At 37.8% G+C, this 22,750-nt stretch overlaps 1 protein-coding gene across 2 annotated transcripts in view; it reads left to right on the forward strand.

Annotated features, from left to right (window-relative positions):
- The window catches only part of BANK1 (B cell scaffold protein with ankyrin repeats 1), a 394,230-nt gene that overhangs the window by 160,709 nt on the left and 210,771 nt on the right, over positions 1-22,750 (forward strand). For both annotated transcript variants that reach the window (XR_003568363.1, XM_027853422.1), the window contains exon 7: positions 22,065-22,261. Coding sequence is in view for 1 of the 2 variants with exons in the window: in XM_027853422.1 (XP_027709223.1) it covers positions 22,065-22,261 (197 nt within the window). In the remaining variant the exon portion in view is untranslated. The remainder of the gene's footprint in view (positions 1-22,064; positions 22,262-22,750) is intronic.

The following is a 22,750-nucleotide window of genomic DNA, read 5'->3' on the forward strand; positions in this document are numbered from 1 at the left end:
TGGAAGAGCCTGAAGTAGGAGCCAATGGAGGTGAAAAATGTGGAGTCTGGAGCAAGCACTGTTCCTAGAACAGGAAGTTGCCAACAAAAGATACTGAGACCTGAAAAAAGTACCCTAACCATAACCCATGGTAGTTATGCTTGAATGTAAAAAATGAATTTCTGAGTGCTCATTACACTTACTTATCAACTTGTACCTCACTAATTGCATGAGAAGGTAATGTGAAATGCACCTATTCGATCTAAATATTGTTTCTAAAAGACACATTGCTCAAGGTGCCCTGAGCATCTTGTCTTTCTTAAGGAAATTAATTAAGATACTTCACTTTGGGCCCTTTAGGAAGAAATGCATTGATTGCTAGTTGAGCTTTTTCCTTGCAAGGAAATACTAGCATGCATGTTTTGAAATGTGTGACCTACAAATAATATTCAAATTACTTTCCCCCCACAGTTCCCATTCATGAAAAGATTTCAACAAGTAGAAATTTGAGTCTTATAATAACTTAATTTTTTTCAGAGAGCTAGAGGGTGGCAAGGGAGGGGGGAACAAATATCCGTATCACGTAAGACATTGACTCTTTGCAGTCTCTGATCAGAGAGCCCCGTTACCTATCCCCTTTATTGGGGGTAGATTGAGTTTTCAGCTTAACAGATATGATTTGCTGTCTTTATGATGAGTGTCGCTTTGGATCCAGAGTTCTCATCAGAGATATTTTCAGTCCAGCACTGCATCTTACATTTGCTCCTAAAAAGGTTTACAAATAGGTCAGGATCATAACAACCCTGGGAAACTTGGCTTACAACATTACTACCATTGGAGGATGCTAAAGTTTCAAGTACATCTCTCTCTCTCTCTCTCTCTCTCTCTCTCGCTCTCTCTCTCTCTCTCTCTTTCTGTGGCCCCAATTAATACATAATTTCTTCATATGGTTTATATGGTAGGCAAAATAGAACTAACATGACCTCTATCTAAGCTGATTGTTCATTTTATTTTTCACATGTCAATAACCCTCCATTCAATGTGTCTAAAGGAAAAATCTCTAGAATTATGTTATCCCCCCAAAACGTAAATGATACATTAAATTATTTTCTCTGTAATTAAGGTGCCTATACATTTCAGTGCTAATTTTTTTTAAAAAATATGTATTACTAACCTTCTAAATATTTTGATATGTCATATTTCCTTTTCCATACCAAGAAACATTCACTTCTATTTTGAGCACTGGCAAAAATAATTCCCAACCAAGTGTATTTTCTTCACTCCTTGTCTCCTTTTTGGTTATGGAATACAATTGTAAAATCAGTATACAATAATCTGGTGGCTCTTATGGGAGTAGGAGTCAGAAAGACTTGAGTTCAAATCCTGTCTTAAACATTCATTAACCATGTGACCTTGGGCAAGTGTCTTAACCTCTCCTGACCTCACTTTCTTAATCTGTAAAATGGAGAATGTAATAGAGCCTACCTCATTTTTGAGGGAACTAGATGGTTCAATGGATAGAGTTCCAGGCCTGAAATCAGGAAGACTCATCTTCCTGAGTTCAAAACCGGCCTCAGGCACTTTCTAGCTGTGTAACCCTGGGCAAGTCACTTAACCCCATTTACCTCCATTTCTTCATCTGTCAAATGAGCTAGAGAAGAAAATAGCAAACCGCTCCAGTGTCTTTGCCAAGAAAATCCCGAATGGGGTCACGAAGAGTCAGATACAACTGAAATGACTCAACAACATTGTTGAAGATCAAATGAGATAGCATTTTTAAAGTGCTTTGCAAACCTTAAAATCCCATTTAAGTGCTAGTTATTACTATTATTATCATCATAGGCTAATAGGATTTACTGGCAAGAACCTGAGGGACCATCCACTCCAACACTCTCATTTTGCAGATGAGAAAATTGAGGCTCGGAAACATTAAGTGAGGTCACGGTTGTAGCAAAGGACAAAGCTAGATTTGTAACTCTGGTCCTCAGACTCCACCTCTCTCTCTCTCTCTCTCCCTGTCTGTCTCTGTCTGTCTTTGTCTCTCCCAATCTCTGTCTTTTTGTCTCTCTGTCTCTCTTTCTCTCTCTCACACACACACATGTACATACACACACACTCACACAATGCTACAACGCACTATATTTATTGAATGTCAATTAAAACTATGTCTTTTATTTGGAATTCCAAAGCACCCAAGAACAGAGTTACTATCTACTATTTTCCTTAAACCCTTCCATATTTATAACAGTACATTTGATGACAATCTGACATTCTTTGTTGGAATGGGAAAGAGAAGAAGGAGAATATATTTTCACAAGTTCAGTAAAGCCATTGGAGGAGGATAGGTTCTAAGTTGTAGTTCAGTTCCAGTCATGTCTGACTCTCTGTGACCCCATTTGGGGTTTTCTTGGTAGAGACACTGGAGTGGTTTGCTATTTCCTCCTCCAGCTCATTTTACAGTTGAAGAAACTAAAGCAAACAGGATTAAGTGACCTGCTCAGGGTCACACAGCTAGTAAGTGTCTGAGGCCAAATTTGAATTCAGGAAGATGAGTCTTCCTGACTCCAGCCGGGCCTGGAACTCTGTGTCCTGCATCACATGCTGCCCATGAGTTCTAAATCTCGGCTTAAAATCACAGAATACAGTTGCCATGGGTAATAACTTGAATGTGTTGACAGGACTTTCAAATACTGAAATATAATCATATAATCCTTTTGCACATACTGCTAAGCACACAGTAGGCACTTCATAAATACATAATGAGAATTCATTTAAAGTGGTGTTTAATAGAGTTTGGAAAGGGTCTCAGAGACAAACTTTCATTTGAAAAGGCGCCATTTTTGTGGAAAGAACACTGGACTCTCAAACTCAGAGGCCCTTGGTTCAAGGCCTGGCTCTGGCTCTGACCTTGGATGAACCTTCAGTTCCCTAGCATCTTAAGATTTTCAAAGCCCAACAACCTGGAGAAGTAGGTACAATTATTATCCCCACTATACAGTTGAGCAAACTGAGACAGACAGAGGTTAAGTGACTTTCCTAAGGTCACATAGCTAGTAAGCATCTAAGAATAGATTTGAACTCAGATCTTCCTGACTCCAGGCCCTGTACCCTAGCCACTTCACCACTTTGCTTCCTCTAAATAGTAATACAAAGCCTATCTATGCGGCAAAGCTTAAAGTGCTTTGTAACTATAAAGGAGCATATAAATATAAATATTATTAATGATTATAACAATATCACTGCATTGTATGACCAGAGTATGTTCACAATTCTGAAATTGACATAATAAGAGTTAAGAATGAGTAGAGGCTTAATAAATGTTTGTTCAATAGCTGAATGAATTTGTCAATTTTCCTCTCTCCCATTTTTTCCCCCAGGGAAAGACCATTTGAGTTACAAACTTCTTAAATAATGCTTCCTCCTGGATATAAAGATAGAATTTCTCTGGGATAATCCATAATAGTGGCTTTCCTAGAGGGTGTGTTTTATACCAAAGAGGACCCTTGGCTAAAAGATGAGTAGATAGATTGATAGATAGATAGATAGATAGATAGATAGATAGATAGATAGATACATACATACATACATACATACATACATACATACATACATACATACATAAATACATAAATATATACATACATCTCAGTTCTACTGCCACTGTTATAGTATCATTCTTTTGAGTTGTGAAGGATTTTTCTGTCTTTGGGAGTCTCATATAAAAATATGATACCATTGGAAGAGGTCATAGAAGGGCTAGGAGGAAGATTGGAGAAGGTGTGCCTGGGGTGAATAGGGAAATCTTAATGACAGGAGGCAGTAGAAAGATGACAGAGACAACTTGGTCTATTTCCCAGTTTGGCTTAGGGCTGATCTTGTGTGGTTCCCACCCAATCTTTTAGCCATACATTGCTTTTTCAGCTTTACATAGGAACAGAAGGCAAAGCTGGGATTGTGTGATATATTTCCCAGGATTTCCTATGGACTGAAATTATCCGAGCAAATTTTTGACTCACAAAATGTTTACTCTAGCTATTTCCTTACTTTGCTACATCTGGAATCTCATCAGGGTAGACACTCTGACTCAGTAGTACAGATCCCAATCCACCCCTGCCATTTCCACGTTTCTTATTGCTGTCCATGACATTCCATAAATACTTAATAGAGGGGGGATTTCTTTACCTCTTTTGTGTCATGGCAATCTAGTGAGACCTATAGACCTCTTCTCAGAATAATGTTTTTAAATGAATAAATGTCATGGTACTATATAAAAAATATATTGAAATACAATGATTGTTTCTTGTTTGTTTGTTTAGTTCAAAAACCCCAGGTTAAGAATTCCTTTCCATAGAGCATTTATCCAATGTACTAGAAACCCTTGTTTTTAATGTGTGGATATCAATGCAATATTCCAAACTGACCATTTGCCATTATTCATTCTTACTACATAAGAATAATAGCGAATATTACAGCATTTTAAGGGTTACAGAGCACTTTCTATGTATTATTTGATTTGATCCTCACAACAACTTTGTAAGGTAGATGCTATACTAGATGGGGAAACTAAGGCAGGTTAAATTACTTGGTCAGTGTCAAACAGCTAGTAAGTAACTGAGACTGGATTCAAATCCAGTATTTCCAGTCTCCAAGTCTGGTGTTCTATAAGCTATGCCATACTTCCTCCTCTCATGATTAACTCACCTCTTTTTCTGGTGATAACATACCAATGATGAAGTCTTTTGCTCTTCCCCACATTCCTAACCCCTTGATTCTTATGTACAAGCCATCATTGGTATTTGGCTGTAGCCTATTTAAACCAGTTCCACATCTTCCCTTACCCTTTGGCACATCTATAATTTTGATTCTTGAGATTTTATGATTTTCCAAGATTACTAGCGATTCTGTGAATATTGGAATTTAAAAGATGCATGGAGAAACATGGGATTGTTGAAAGTGTTTCACAGTATCCCAAATGTAAGCCAGTCTGTTTTCCTCCTCTTACTCAATTTTGGTCCCCGCTATCCATCTACAGTACCTGGAAAGATAGAGGAACTAATAGATTACCTCAATGGCGTACCCATTAATGTCTTAGATTGAGCAATTTGCAGTCTTCATCCACTTGACTTTTCTTGTGTGGATTACCTATTATTACTATTTTGAATGACAGTGAATCTCATTGAAGATTGTTCTGTGGGTGAATGCAATTAATATGATGATATTTATAAACAGGAGCAGCTAGAGAACCTTGTTACATATAGGGCATCCCTCTTCAACCTGGACTTGGCATAGGACATCTTCCACAACACTGGTGAAAACCTTTTTCAAGCATGAGTATCCCTGTTTTGTAATTTTTTTTTATTGCCATCAAGAACCATTGAACAAAGTTGGTTATCAAAGAATCATCAAAGTTATCTTCATGATTGTAATTATCAAACAACTTTTTGTAACTTTATCAGAGGCATGAGAGGTATCTTAGACAGACATATGAAAGAAATCTCATTAGTAGAGAGCAAAACTTCATTTTGCTTTACTTAATCAAATGCTGTTTTGTAATGAACAAATAATGAATCACAGTAAGCTCTTTCATTTTTTAATACCTTTGAGTGACTGGGTGACTAAGAAGTCTGTAAACATGCCATACACACACACACACACACACACACACACACACACACACACACGCATACATATATATATGTGTGGGGGTGTAAGGGTATGGGTAGGTGTGTGGATATGTGGGATGTGAATGTGTATATATGTGTGTATATGTATATGCTTTTCATGTTTTCATCAATACTTTCATTGATCGTTGGTCTAAAGATTTTGTAGAAATAGGAAAGTAGGCACCTGTGGTCAATATTTATTGATGTCTTCTTGCCTGTCCTTTTTAAAAGTATGATCTTTGCTATTCTTTTAGAATTTTCTCCTAAGAGATTCCTTAAAAATTGTTCCCCAGGTATTTTTAAGATTGTATTAGTTCAAGAATCAATTTCTTCTGCAAGTGTTTACTTGCTTGCAGCTACTTTTTTCTAGCATCTGACTCCTAAGTATTTTTTCTGCTTATTTATATGTAGCACATTAGGCATTGAGGTGATGAGGCCAAATGTGATGGTTCCATTATAATTGAAGGTAACAATTGAGAAATGGTGGCACACCCGTTCTAGTTCACATCCTTTTCATGCCCTCCTTCCAGGTGTATATATAAATTCTTTTAGGATTATCTAGTTTTACAAAATCACAGAATCTGGAGTTGGAAGGAAACTTAGAAATCATCCATTCATTCCTAATAATAATAATAATAATAATAGCCATAGTAATGGTAATAATAATAATAATAATAATGGAATTTATATGGCATTTTAAAGTTTGCAAATGGTTGAAGCATACATCTTCTTATTTGAACTCACAACAACCATGTGAATTAGATGCAATAGGAATTATTATCCCTCTTTTACAGATGAGGAAACTGAGACATAGAGAAAATGTGGGACTTGCCCATGGTGACACTGCTAAGCATCAGTTTGGGGATTTGAATCCAAGTATTTCTGACCCAAGTTCAGCATATTGTCCAGTACAGCAAGGAAAAACTTGCTAATAATTAGAGCTATTGAAAAGGGGCATGGAGTGCCTTGGGAGATAGTGTGTCTTTCCTTACTTGAAGACCTAGATGGATGACTATTACTTGGAGATGTCATAGAGCAACAATTCTTGTTGATGTATGAAAGGCCACTGAGGTCATTTATTGATCTATAATGAGGGTAAATTAACTACCTTCCAAGGTACCTCTTCCTATCTTTGTTCTGCTCTAATTTTTAGGATTTTTTTCTGCTTGATAAAAATCAAGCAGAAATCTGCTGAATTGAAAAATACAGTATTCCCCAATTACATGTAAAAACAAATTTCAATATTCATTTTTTAAAATTGAGTTTCAAGTTTTCTCCCTCCCTCCCCAACTTCCTCATTCAGAAGGCAAGACATTTTATATGGCTTATACATGTGTAGTCATGCAAAACATATTTCCATATTTGTCATGTTGTAAAAGAAAACATAGACCAAAATAAAAACCCAAGAAAAATAAAGTAAAAAAAAGTATGCTTTGATCTGTATTCAGACTCTATTAGTTCTCTCTCCGGGGATGGATAGCATTTTCCATCATAAGTCTTTCAGAATTGTCTTGAATCAATGTATTGGTGAGAATAGCAAAGTTTTCACATTTGATCATCTTGCAATATTGCTGCTACTATATACAATATTCTCCTGGTTCTATTCATTTCACTTTGCATCAGTTCATGTAAGTCTTTCCAGGTCTTTTTCTGAGGGCATCTAGCTCATTGTTTCTTTTATCACGATAGTATTCCATCACAATCATACCCCACAAATTGTGCAGCCATTCCCCAATCAAAGGGTATTCCCTCAACTTCTAATTCTTTACCACCAGAAAAGAGCTGTTATAAATATTTGAGCATAATTCCAAGTTACTCTATGTAATGGTTGAATCAGTTCACAACTCTAGCAACAGTATGTTTGTGTCTAATTCCCCCACATTCCTTCCAACATTTGTCATTCATCTTTTCTTTCCTATTAGCCAATATAATAGGTGTGAGGTGGTATCTCAGAGTTGTTTTAATTTGCATTTCTCTAGTCAATATTTATTTAGAGCATTTTTTCACATGACTATAGATAGCTTTGGTTACTTCATCTGAAAATACTGTTCCTATTTTTTTATCATTTCTCAGTTGGGGAATGGCTCTTAATTTTGTAAATTTGAATCATTTCTCTATATATTTGAGAAGATGAGGCTTTTGTTAGAGAAACTTGCTTCAAAAATGTTTACAGTTATGATTGTTAAGTTTAATTCCCTCTATCCAGTTTCCCCCCTCTTTAGTCTATTCTCTCTCTCCTTTCACTATTTCCTGCCTCAAAAGTGTTTTGCTTTTGACTACTCCCTCCCTCAATCCACCCTCCTTTCTGTGAGTGCCCCCCTTTTCTTATCCCCTTCCCCCCCTACTTTCCTGTAGGAGAAGATAGACTTCTATACCCAATTTAGTGTGTATATTATTCCCTCTTTGAGCCAATTCCAATGAGATTAAGGCTCCAGTGATCCCCAGCACCTCCCAATCTTCCCGTCCACTGTAAAAACTCTTTCTTGCCTCTTTTATGTGAGAAAATTTGCTCCATTCTACCTCCCCCCTTTCTCTTTTCCCCAGTGCATTCCTCTTTCTCGCTCTTTAATTTTATTTTTTTAGATATTATCCCATCATATTCAACTCAAACTTGTGCCCTCTGTCTATATATATTCTTTCTAGCTGCCCTAATAATGAGAGAGTTCTTCTTAGTTACAAGTATTATCTTCCCAAGTGGAAATGTAAACAGTTTAACTTTATTAAGTCCCCTATGATTTTCCTTTCCTATTTACCTTTTTATGCTACTCTTGAGTCTTGTATTTGAAAGTCAAATTTTCTATTCAGCTCTGGTCTTTTCATCAGGAATGCTTGAAAATCCACTATTTCATTCTCCAAGAAGTTGAGTCTCAGAATAATTTGTTTATTACAATCACCAAATTCACAATTTAAATTCTTTTTCTATTGCTTTGAAGGTCATGGAATGGATTTATTTGAAAATCAGTGGAAACTCCTTCCACCTACAATGAATGAGATCTTCATAACTGCTATACCAGCTCAGATGACATGACTCAGGTGTCTAGTAACACCACCATTTTCCTAACTCCTTCATGGCTAACTCTCAGGGAGAAATCTATTATGATGATTTTATCAAACTGAAATATCTTTAGTATTTAAAAATAATACAGACTTATTTTACTCCAAAAGTTAGGGATAAGGGTCATTTTCTCACAAGTAATTGCTTTAGTTGTAAATAGGAGGCAAAGAGACGATTCCCCTCCTTATAGGGTTGTCTCTTTTGGACAAATACTATTGCTGCTGATATTATTAATGAGTAATGAGTTAGGAAAATGGTGGTGTTACTAGACACCTGAGTCATCACTTCTTGGAGAATAAAAATCCCGGTAGCAATCTTTAGCCCACAAGGAGGTCTTTTAATGTGTTATAGATTAGGTTATTTTACCTTTAGTCACAAGTACAACATTTGAGAGAGATAACAAGTGTAGATTTCCTAAGACATTAAAGTAGGGAAATATTAGTGATAAAATGAAGAGGAGTCATGTGAATTAGAACTAGGAGGTAGGATTCATAAATACTGATTTTAAAAGAACATGAGTAGCAAGAATTCGAATTGCAAAATAAGCCAAGTAGGCTAGGAAGTTGAAATATAGAATATGTACATATCATGTGGGCTCGATCTTTGAAAAAATGAACTTTCTTCACAGTGTTAAAAATGGGTCAGAAATGTTTATTATGGAGCTTTTATAAAATAACATTTTCCTTTCTAATTGTTTTTCCATGTTAGGTATTTAATAAAAGCTTATATATACATATCTTATACACATATATGTGTATATGTGTAGGTGTGTATACATACGTATGTATGTATGTACATGTGTGTAACGGTGTGGTTGTATCTGTGTGTATGTATACGTGTGCATGTGCACCCCTGTGTGTATATGTGTATGTGCACATATATGCATGTGTGTGTACGTGTGTGCATGTATATGTGCGTTTGTGTGTGTACATATGTGTATGTATATGTGTATGTGGGATTTTTTGAGACAAGGTCTCCCTATCTTATTCATACTGGAAATACAGCAACCACTTACAGACCCAGTCCCAGTACTGATTGTCATAAGAGCTTTGTTTTTCCAACCTGGGCTAGCTTGTCCCTCCCTCAGCAGCCTGATGGCCCTTCAGTGCCAGGGGCTCACCTTGTTGGGCTTAGTGTGCAAAGCTGATCAGCTTTAGCCCTTGCTTAGCTCAGAGCTCCCAATTCAAGCTATTCATCAGCCTCAGACTACTCAACAGCAGGGGCCATAGGCATTGCCACCATTCCCAGCTGGTTAATTGATTGATTCTTCAATGATGGGTTAATGCTAATTCTATGAGTATAATCTTAATCCTATCGCTGTCATTCTGCTGCTGCTCCTTACATAGGCCTTGGAGCTCCATATCCACTTCAGCAGTCTTGGGGCTCACAGAGGTTTCTTGAAAGCATCAGACAGGCCGATCATGCATAAAACAGTAAGTGTTTTTATTACAGCATGTTTTCCTCGCAGCAGGGGAGGCAAAAGGCCTAATGTCAGAAACTACAAGCAGGGCATAGGGAAACACAGGGCAGGGAAAGAGAGCTTCAGAGCAAAAGATATCACTGGGTCTTGGTATCTGAGATTAAATATAGCAGCCTTTCAGTCATCAAAGTGGGAAGCCACTGTCCTTCAGGTCTGATGATCTTCTGGTTAAAACAGAAAGAAGGGGGTTCAGCAATGGCCTTATGAGATGCTGTCTTTTGACATGGCATCCTCAAGTTATTCCAGGCTCTCATCGCTTCTGCCTACTTTGATGAGTGGGATGTTTAAATCCAGCTTGCATGACTCAGGCCAAGATTGTGGGGTTTATGGAGTTGGGAAACCAATCTCAATCCCTTCATTGCTTCAGGCAACATGGGCAAGAGGCCAGTTAATATCTGCTGGCTGCCTCTGACTTCGTAAACTGCGATAAGTTTTCCATATATTGATATAAATAACATATATAGTTGCAATCATAGTGTGGTTTGCACAAGGACACAAGTGTCAGGGAATTGATTAGAGAGGTTCATGGTCTTCCTACCTTTTGTCACCAGAGAATTTGGTACTACTTCAGGAGGAAAATTTCAGAGTTCTAGAATTTTAGAATTATTCTCCTTTGTTTTGCTGGCCTCCCTCTTTCTAGGTATCTTTGTGATTTAAAAGAGCAGCATTGACTTACTTCTTTTTCCACAGTATATTAATCCATTTGCATCTGAAAATATATTTGTGTCCCCTTAAAAAAAAAAAAGACCAGATCCCAGCCAGCAGGCTTGTAATTACAGCCTGCCATGCTTGATGCTTTCATTTGCCCACCCAAAGAGCCACCGTATTTCCTGGCTATGTGGTGATTGAAAAGAAAAATTGATCACCACCGTTAAGTTTCCATTTCTCAAGTTCCTCTTCCATCCTTCTAGAAAAAGAAGAAACCTTAGGCTGTCTGGTACAAAGCCCTCATCTTACAGATGAAGAAACTGAACCCTACCTAGAAAGGTGAAGCCCAAAATTCCACAGGTGGGAAGGATAGACTGAACTTGAATTTAAAGAAGCATAGAGATATGGCTACCAACTGGTCTGTTTGCTTAAAATGACACAAAAAGATTCTCACTGTCCACCAAGTCTTCATTTATTCAGTATCCTGGGCAGTGTTTCATGAATACACATGGCTAGATTCCATTTCTACATTGTTTATGATATACTTTTTGTTGTTGTTGTTGTTGTTGTTTTCTTGAAGCAATAGACTGTTTTATTTGTTGTGTTTAAGGGACAACCCAAAACAATTAATTTTTTGCCTTGTGGTTTTACTGGAGATCCCAAAGGGAGAATGGAACATGGATAACAAGAGAGAGGTACAAGGGTTACCAAATGAACTCCTCAAACTAGAGCCAGGCCTGACAACTTAAACTAGGACTTACCCCTGACCCCCTCACAACTGGAACCAACACAACCAAACTAGGGGTGTCTATTGGTCCCTTTTCTTCACCTTCCTCCCACTCCTACCTACCTCTTACCCCACCCCCAACACACATGTATATACTGGGGCCAAAACTAACACAGCAAATGCACAAATGGGAATGAGCAAGGAAGAGATACAAATACCAATAGCAATGTTGAGCCTTCATGGTGATCTTCAGTCCATTCTGGGAAGAAGGAGTCCATGATGGTCAAGGGTGCCTGCCTCAGGCAAGGTCAGGCAATTCTGGGGTCAGGGCAGCCACTGGATCAACTTAGTTATTTTCCATAAGGTTCCATTTTCATCTAATGTTTTCATTCTGCTATATCTTAGAATATCTAAACTTACTGGAAAGATGATCTTAAGGAAATTAAGAAAGCCATTTTTATTCCCTTTTTATTCAGGTGGATGTTCTAGAGGACTTTCAAGAGGATGTTCTATCCTCTTGAAAATGTAGTTTTGATTACTGCAGCTTAATTATTGTCAGACTGTTGGAGGGATTACCTCTGGCCCTAGAGAAAGGGCTCTGGGCATCATCACAAAGAGGTATACCTAATGAAGTGGTTATTGAGGCATGCAGGCAGCTACATGGCTCAGGGGATAGAGCATCAGGCCTGAAATCAAGAAGACTCATCTTCCTGAGTTCAAATCCAGCTTCACATACTTATTACCTTAGTGACCCTTTTTGCCTCAGTTTTCTTATCTGTAAAATGAGCTGGAGAAGGAAATGGCAAACCACTCTGGTATCTTTACCAAGAAAACCCCAAATGGGGTCATGAGGAGGTGCATATGACTGAAATAGCTCAGCTACAATGTATTCTTGGGAATGTCTCACTGATCTTTAAAACTTTTATTTGTAAAGTGAGTTAATTGACCTTTCTGTGAATATTTTCCCCCAAGTCACTGGAAATCATATGAGTCATCTAATCATCTTTCGATTGGCCATGGCTCTACATTATAGGAAAATTCACATTACCCAAGTATGTGAAAACAGAAAACAGAAATATCTCAGTACCAAGGCAGGTTTCAGGCATTAGTAATAAAGCAGACGTATTGAATCTTAATGAAATGAGTGAGAATTATCTTGAAACAAAACCAGAGGCAGAACTGTACCTAGGGTTTTTTTTGGTTCTGTTTTGTTTTGTTTTGTTTTTGTTTTCCCTGCCCAGGACAAGTGACATGAAATGTTCAGTAGAGACCCTAGGACACAGAGACTCTGCTGCTGAGCAGGGTTTGGGAGGAGAGCAGGCCAGGAATAAGGAGGATCTCCCCTGGTGTTGTCACTGTTGGGAAGAAGCAGAGTAAGGGACGCAGCCAGACTGCTGCTGTTGGGGAGGCTACCCCTGAGGTTGAGAAGGAGGGACAGGGCAAGACCAAGGAGGAACTGGTTTGGTTCATAGCGTGGGTACGGCAAGAAGGAAGCTCCCAGAGCTTCCTGTTTTAAGCAATTGTTTTTGATAAGTTAACCAGAGAGGCAGTATGGCATTATGGGTGAAGAGCTGGCCTCAGGAACAGGAAGTCAAGTCAAGCTAACAAACATTGAGCACCTACTGTGTGCCATTGAAAGCCAAACAAAGGATTTTCTATTCGATCCTCTAGGTAATGGGCAGCCACTGGCATGCCTCAAATAGGAGGGTAACAGGGTCAGACCTTCACTTTAGGAAGATCACTTTGACAAATAAGTGAAGGATGGACTTGAGTGAGGAGAGACTTGAAGAAGGGAAACCATCCAGAAGGAAGGTCTGGGTTCGGATTCTACTTCTGACATTCCGGCTGTAGAAACCTGGGCAACTTAGAGTGCCGAACAATTCTCTCAGACTCTTTAGTTGCAGAGCAGAGACCAATCTGCATTGGTAGAGATGGCTTCCTCACTGGGAGTTCCTTATATCAATGGAGTTACATTACAAAAAGAGCAGAAACACATAACTAGACCTGAAGTAAGGTTTATACTTTTGAAGGGTTGAATTTTACTGCCTAAGGACAAAATCCCAGTTTCTACTCTTATTCCTAAACCAGGTGTATTTCAGATTAAGAACAAGCTTTAAAAGTTCATAGTTTTTGTTTTTGTTTAACAAAAAATTGATTGTCACCATTAGACTATACCCTAAATTTGTTGGATAAGTGATGAAAGGAAGAACGAATCTTTGTTTGATAGTTTTCCTGCTCCAAAGCAACAAAACAAAGAAGTGGGGTTGGGGGAAGGACACATCAGGAATGTTTAAGTGAACGCATCCATTCATCTCTGTGTCATTAGGGACTGGATTAACTGGATTACTAATAGAAGATGAGAAAAGAAAGGGTTGCGGAAACAATGACACAAGTCCAAGTAGATTTCCTTGCAAACTCCCCAAAGTCACAAGTAGCACCTCTGATCACCCTCTGTCTTTTTAACTCAATCTGACATTGTAAGGGTATGCCCCAGGTTACAGGCTAGCACTATGTGACAATCTTCCTCACCTTCTGTTGCCGTGAGATAGCATTGATGTCTCTTCCTGATACAGAATTCTACATCAGAGTAGCTGAAATCTAGCGACAGCGCGATTCTTTTAAGACACATATTGAGTCAGCCCTTATATCAATTAGCTGTAACTGAGCAAACATCTTGTATTAAATTATTCCATTACTAAGTAAGCTAGAAATTAAAAAAACATTATTATTATGACAATAATTATAACACTGTGACACAAAATAGCTTTGCTAAAAGTCTACATGAATATTTTAAAATGCATTTAATTTGTTGCCCTGACTAAATGATATGGGGTAATGTCTTCTTAACTCTGTGTATAGCTGATTGTCTTACATCATTGAAACACTTCATTTGTCGACAAACTCTCTTGTTTTGGTGTTCACTAATTAAGGACACCCTCAGCGAAGGTATTAGTGAAGAACAAACAGGTTTTCACAACTGATATTGAACAATGGACCGCATCTTTACCATTTCACAATTAACTGAAAGATGGGTTCATATGAGATACTCTTGTGTTTATTATTGTTGGATGATTATGAAAATGCATTTGATTTGACAAAATGAAATGCCATCTTGTAAGTTCTTTTACAATAAGATGTCTCCATCCCTATATATCAAGATTGTTCAAGATCTATTACAAAGCATAACAACGAAAGTAACTCTGTTCAATGATCTTCTGATAATAAACATAAGATGAGGCATAAAATAGGAAGCTATATGCACACCAAAGCTATTTGCCACCGTGATGGGGATCTTACATACTGTCAAGATCAAAGAAGAATTCCTTGTGGCTGGTGAAGTCTCCCTTATGTTTCTCTCTGCAGACGATATTGCGGTAATTTCATGAATTCCTAGAAAACTGCAAAACCTCCTAGAAGAAATTTTGGCCTGTTCATCCATCTAAGAAACATGAGTGGATGAAGAATGTCTGTTACTAAGATTTTAACATGCATTTAGACGCATGTCCTATTGACTTTATTCAATAGTAGGCATATCTGGGGAAGACAATACCGATGTCCCAATGAAGTACTCTCCTAACAACAGGAGAAAGTGACTAATCTTTCCATCATGTAAAGCAGAACCCCTGTGGCAAACTTTTAGGAGAACATAGACAAGAGGTCTTAGAGCAGGCATGTCTTTGTTGAGATTTATATCATTGGTGAGAATTCCTGCATCTTTGTGACCACAGATCCATTTGAGACATAGCGGTTTTGGAGTTTTGGAAAGAATGTTGAATTTGGAATGAGGGTTTGGGCTCAAATTCTGCCTCTGATGCTTATTGCTTGGGTGATCTTGAACAAGCACTTAGACCTTTAGGGATTTAGTTGCTTCATCTTTAGAATGAAGGAATTGGACATTGCCAAGGGCTTTGATATCAAAAATACTTTCCTTTCTGGGTCTTCAGCAAGTGTGGCTATAGCACCCATAGGAGCAGATGCCGGGCTGCATCTTTATGGGGATTGCTTTCAAGGGATAATGGCTGCTTAAATAAAGTCATAAAAAGTCAGCCTAATGAGTTTTTGTCTTATCATATAAACAGTGGAAAGCCACTGAAGGTTTTTAATACAGGGAGGCTCATGGCCAGATCTTTGCATTATTTTAACAGCTGTGTGAATGATGTATTGTACAAAATTTGCAGTGAGATCAGTTAGGAAGTGTGTGGTGTAGCCAACATTTGGCTTTTTAATCAAACCATTGAGGAAGGAAAGAAGAGAGCAAGCATTATAATACCTACTGTGTGCCAGGGACTGTGATAAGCACTTTTTATAAATATTTTCTCATTTGATCCTCCCAATAACTCTGAGAGGTAAGCACTATTATTATCCCCATTTTACAGTTGAGAAAGCTGAGGTACAGAGAGTTTCAGTGACTTGCCTAGAGTCACACAGCTATTAAGTGTAAGAGGCTGGATTTGAAATAGGTGTTCCTCACTCCAAGCCCAGAGCTCTATCCCACCAGCTGCTTCTCACTTAGAGAGGCCAATGATGAACTCAAAATGAGCTTTCTAGGCAGCTAATTGTTAGGGTTTGTATTTATTTTGACAAACTCTTAAGCCACAAACAAATCTGTTTCACGTTAAAATATTGTCACCCATACTACTTTATTAAAGTGTTTTGGAGTTTTGCTAGATTGAGTTCAACATGGTTGTGTCTCTTTTTTTCCCCTGTCCCAATTTTGTACTGGCATAAATGGCAGTCATAGGGACCAATAAAATTGTCCTAGTCACAACATAGAGTGTATAAGAACCACTGGGTTAAACCAATTAAGTCAGGTTAAGACTATTATTGCTCAATAATTTTTCAGTCGTGTCTGATTTTTTGTGACCCCATTTGGGGTTTTCTTGGCAAAGATACCGAAGTGGTTTGCCATTTCCTTGTTCAGCTCATTTTACAGATGAGGAAACTGAGGCAAACAAGGTTAAGTAACTTGCCCCGGGTCACATAGCTAGTAAGTGTCTGAGGTCAGATTTGAACTCAGGAAGATGAGTCTCCCTAACTTTATGCCCGGCACTCTATCCACTGCACCACCTAGCTGCCCAACTATTAGCTCTCTTAAATAGATGTAATTACTCTAAAAATTATATAACACTGCAAGTCTTACAAAGTGCCATGTATGCATTATTGCACCCTGTCCTTACAATGATAAATGCTTTGGGGCACTGAATCTCAGAGTTGAAATGACTTAACCATGGTCAAAGAGTCTTGATTAAACTCACTACCCTGCTGCCTCAAAGGCTTTTACCACTTTACTGTGTTTGTGGAGATGTCAAATCCATATGAATGAAGTGGATTTGCATAAGAAGGCACTTGGGGCACATTTCTTTCCTGCCTGGGCAATCTTCTGGGGGTTGTAGGAGCTGACATTCTCTCCTCTGAAGGCAGAACACTTCCTATGTGCCTCGGGCACCCACAGACAACCAGACAGATTTGCCAACATGCTGCATAGGGCTGAAGTACAAGAAAAACCCTTCTCAGCTTTTTTCCATTCTCAGCATCAATTTTTTTCCCCTGTTTGAAAACTACTCTTAATGGCCATAGGCCTGGGAGAGACAAACTTGCTGCTAGAGCCACCATCAGCATAAAATAGAAGATGGGAGCCATGTCATCTAAACATCTGTCTCTCTGAAACCCACTGGTTTCTTAGACAAAGTCCACTTACAGCAGAAAGACAAAAAACTGCTAATTAAACTACAGAAAGTTCTGACCCATTCTTCTGTGATTTTCAGCTGTTAGACTCAAGACAGGGAATGTGGGTTCAAATTCTGGCTCTGGCATTTACGCTTTGTATGGCCTTGAATATCATTTCACCTTTCTAAGACTCAGTTTCCTGAACTGTAAAATGGACTCTTAGCATCATAGAAGCAGAGCTTGAAACGACCCCAGATGCCATCTGGTCTAACACTTTAATTTTACAGATGAGGAAACAGATGCAGAGAGGTTGTGACTTTCAAATGGCAAAGTGAGATTTGAATCCAGGACCTCTGACTCGAGAACCAATCTTCTGTCCACTGTACCATAATCTTTCAGTTACTTATCTCAATGGAGTTGTTATAAGACTTCAGAAGGGTTTTCAGAAGGAGATTCACAATTTAGATTGGTCGAAAAGAATGCAAACAAAATGATAAAGGGTTCTAGAAACTATTTCATCAACAGCAATTGTAGAAACTTGGAAATCCTTCCTCTGGAAAAGAAATAAATGGAAGACATGAAAATTATCCAAAACATTAACGAAAAGATAACAAAATTTTAGAATTGAAAGGGGATCTCTCCATGTTCATCTAGCCTAACTCATTTTACAGGCAATGAAACTGAGGCTTTTAGTGGAGTTTTGACTTGACCAATATACACAAGTGGCAAAGCCAGGATTCAAACTCAGATTTACAAATACCAAATTCAGTTTTCTTTCCATGACATACTAACGTTTTTATCTCAGAGAGCAGAAATAGAAATCAGTGGGTAGAACTTACAAGGAGGAAGAAATGAACTCAACATAAAAATCTATTCTATTTTTTATTGGAGTATTGGATGTGAACTATCTTTATAGAACTATCTTTAACTTAGTCTTACCTGTTTCACTGAGTGCTTAAGTGATTTCCCCAGCATCACAAAGCCAGTATGTGTCAGAAGAACTTATTCATCAACAGATCTTTGGAAATTTTCTTCTTCAATGTTAGTAGAACAGCTCAGTTGTTTCCAGACAGTATTTCTACCTCCTGATTCCAATAACCCATTGACTAAGACTACAGATGAAGACATCTTGACTATTGGCAGGTATAGTAGAACCATCCTTTTCTTATCCAGGTTACAAGAGCAAAAGAACAATGAACGATTTCTAAACTTAGGCCTTAGAAAGGCATTTTTGTTTTGGGCTCTGGTAACTGGTGCTTACTTTGGGAGAAAAATAATCAAATCTGCTTTGAACCTTACAGAGATTTCTATCATCCCTCCCCATGAATCACTTGTCAATCCTCTCCTTACTTGCACCAAACAAGTTATGTATGAAGAAAATCAGTACCACACTGACAGAGCTACACCATATCATGTTTGTAATTATAGCCATAATGGGTAGAGGGCTGCAGTGGAGAGAAGGTGGGCATTAGGGTTCTGGATTCACATCATACTTCTACAATCTACAAACTGTGTGATCATGAGCGCTGAACCTCTATAAATTACTCACGATTTGTCATCTTTATCAGCAAAGAAAATGTCCACACTGGGAATTCCCCTATACCATTGAATTCATAGGTCCAGTCTCCTCCCTCCCTCCCACTGCCAACCTCCCCAGCCTGAGGAGGGGAAAATGGTCTTATACGAAGTTAGGTGGTACAGTGATTAGAATACTTCGTCTGGGGTCAGGAAGACTTGAGTTCAAATATGGCCTCAGACACTAGCTATGTGACCCTGGGCAAAAGTAACTTAATCTCTGTTACTAATTTATTCAATTTCCTAAAATGTGAAATGGAGATCAAAATGAGACCAAAGAGGTAGTTGTGATGATAAAAAGAGATAATATTTGTAAAGCACTTTGCACGTAGTGCAAAGCAAAGGTCCTGGCATAGTAATATCTGGCATGTAGGAGGTATTTAATAAATGGTTACTCTCTTCCCCCCAACCCCTTTGTGTAATTTCACAGCTTCTCTCCCATTACCTTATTACTGATGCAAGCGAGTAACATAGCAATCCTGAGCTTAAGAGATATCAGAAAGGATCAAACTAAGACAGGTGTAACCTGGAAACTAGATAGCTTTGTAGGTGATCTAGGAAGATGCCAACAGTAGGTGAAGGTAGGATGCCTGGACAGGTAGATGAAGCAAAGTGTCAGTATAGTGTGCATGATGTGTGAAAGGTTCGAGAGACATAGTTTCTGGGTAATTAATTATTTTATTAATTATGCTAGTGGATAATTAATAAAAGGGGTCTGAGGCCTTCTAGAATGCCAAAGACTCTTCATGAAACCTAGTCAACATGCTCTTGGAAGAATGGGTGTTTCTGAAGGTGGAAGTCAACTCTGATTGGTTAACAAATAATGAGAGAATGAATGTATATACCTATTTGTGTCCAATGGTAGCCATCTCTGGGGTGAGGGGGTGGGGAAGGAAAAAAAAGGAAATGAAGAAATTTACATGATAACATTATTACATATTTAAAAAGAACAGCAAGTTGTACACAATAGATTACAGTTTCATGTGCAACCATCTTTTTCTTATACTATTTTATGCTGTTTTACTGTGCTATACTTGTTTTATTCCATAAATTAAAAATAAAATAAAATTGTAAAACCTCAGTTTCTTTATATGTAAAATTGAGTTAATAATACATGTTATCTATCTAACAGACTAATTATGAGAAAATGTGTTGTACGACTTACAATGTTATACAAATGTCAAGGAACACTTTGTTGCTGTTGTTTTGCTTTACAAATCGGAAGAGAAGATTACTATGCAATAATTTCAGTCAACAAGCATTTAATTTAACATTTAGACTTGGAAGCTTCTATTTGGCGTGGGAGCAGATGAGGGATCGAACGCCTTAAATTATGACTCCCTCTCTTTGCTTGCAAGCCCTTCTGTGGCATTCTTCTTATTCTGTCGTTTATTCCAGTGATGTCAACTAACAAAAAGATAAAATGACCCTGGCAAGACCAAGAATTTTAAAATGTTTTCCAGGCTAGCTGTTTTTTTTTTTTCTATAAACCTTTCTTTTGAATTAAAATTCTCCTGGGATAATTGGAATTAGCATTCACTCTGATGCCTTTGTCCCCGACTTGCCTTAAGGCTTTACATTGCTTGCCTCTGTTTATGTTGATAACGTCTCTATTAAAATAAGCTGGCGTGTGATTTCCATAAGACTTTTTTTCTCAGGTTAGCATGAAAACATGACATGTAACTGTCATTTATTAGGTCTTTGTCATTGGGAAAAGAGTTGAGCCATTCGTCCTTTAATGGTTTTGAATAATTAACAAGTAATTATGAAATTCCAACTTGAGAATAGGGTTAAGAAAGTTATTAAAGCTCCATAGAAACCATCCATCCAGAAGCTAGAAACAAGAAAGATGTGTCTATAATTTATAATATTGTGTTTTCTGTCTATGTGGTGGGTTGGCTGGCTGGTTTTTGTTTGTTTTAAAGTTTCACATAATATAGTGAATTAATATGCAATATATGTACATATATAATATACAATATATACAATATACATAATATGGGGAAGTAATATACTTTGTATAGGAGAATTATATACACAGTGCAGGAAAATAATATATATCTTCACTAGGAATTTTTTGTTCTATTCACCATCAGAACAAAGAAAAAATTTTAAAAACTTGTCTATAAACTTAGAGATTTGTATATCTTGGGGTCCTGCTAAGTTCTCTGTACATCCTAGAGAAATAATGATCAGTTTTTGAAACTCAAAAAACCCCAGAGTAGAAGTGGTGGTCATAACCAATAAAATTAACTTATTCACCATCTGATTCCACCATTTATAAATTGCTAATGGGGGTCGGTTCATTTAGTGTAGGAAATTAAAACAGAGGAATAAGGGTTTCTTTCTTTCTTTTTAAGCACGGCAGATAATTTCTAAAATTAGCAAATAATTAGAATTAGAATCACTGGCTCTGTCCAAGGATCAGCTCAACTGTCTTCTCTAGGACCCATGACCTTTTCTGGACTTCCCAGTAATTCTCTCCCTTTCCCCCACCCATATCATCTTCCATTTAATTATCTGTGTATATGCTGTGCCCTCCAGCAAAATGCAAGCTACTGGAGGTCAGGGACATTATTGTCTTTGTCTCCCCAGTGTGTGGTATAGTACTTGACGCTTTTTTTAAAAAAAACTGGATCTGAGATTTCTTTAGTATAGGGAACTGCGGGCAAGGAAATTTTGACCAATATGACGAAACAGACCTCAAGAACCCTATCCAAGTTGGCAGTCTCATTTCTACACGTAACCAGTTGCGGAGAAATGCTGGGATGGCTCAAAGATTCTCTTGGGAGAGATGAATAAAGGAACTGGTGTAATTGACATGCTGCCAATGGGGCAGGGAGTGAAGCACAAGACTACAGTTACATAACATATACATGTGTGTGTATGTGTGTATATACACACATATGTATATGTATACGCACACAGATGTATATCCATGCATGTTGGTATGTATTTCTGCATGTATTTATACTTGGACCAGGTGTGTGATTTCATTTGTATGAACTCCAGGTGAGTAAATTCCTACCAATATAGGTGTGCACCTTCTCTGCCTCTTATATCCTTAGAAAGTTGCTTGAGGGGCACTGTGAGTTTAAATGACTTTCCCAGGGTCATAGTAGCAGTTTATGCCAGAGGCCAGGTTCCAACTCACAGTCTCCTTGTGGCCGAGGCCAGCCCCCTATCCACTAAGCCACGCTACCTCTCATCATCCATGTGATATGTGAATTTTTAATGGTGTTAAATGGCTTTGCTTTTCTGTGTTTACAGATAAACAGCTTCAAGAACTTCCAAGCCTTCTCCATTGTGCAGCAAAGTTTGGCTTAAAGAATTTGGCTGTCCATTTACTTCAGTGTTCAGGTGCAACTTGGGCATCAAAGGCTAGAAACATAGAAGGAGCAGACCCTGCACATATCGCTGAAAGTCAAGGTCATGGGGAGCTCAAGAGAATCTTTGAAGAATTTTCAGTGAGTTACAAATGGGCCCAAATATTGTGTATGTGTTAGCATATTGTCCTTATGTGAAAATGTTGCTATTCATCTATCATCAGTAGGACTTTGGATTGTTCTCCAGTAAAGTGATTGACTGAACGGATCAGTCCACACTTTCCCATTTTCTATTCCACATTTAACCAAATACTTTTGTCAGAAAAGTTTAGGAATACAGTAAATTGTTAACCTTTAGTGTCACCTTATTTTAAACAAAAAAAACACCTTGAATTTTCTATATGTTGTGTATCCTGCTTGTTAGAAGTAACAAAATTAATCCAGTAATTTTTTTAACTATTTGCCTACTATAAATTGTTGCTGGATTAGAACAAGTGATTAGAATATACATAAAAGCAAAATATAATAAAAGCTTTTTGAATCTGGTATGTGAAGAGAAATCAGCTAATTATTAAAAAAGAAAGAAAGAAATGACAGTTAACAGAGTTAACTGATGATGCTTCTTCTGTG

Source organism: Vombatus ursinus, unplaced genomic scaffold (assembly GCF_900497805.2).
Source record: "Vombatus ursinus unplaced genomic scaffold, bare-nosed wombat genome assembly UNPS02009975.1, whole genome shotgun sequence".
Lineage (NCBI taxonomy): Eukaryota > Metazoa > Chordata > Mammalia > Diprotodontia > Vombatidae > Vombatus > Vombatus ursinus.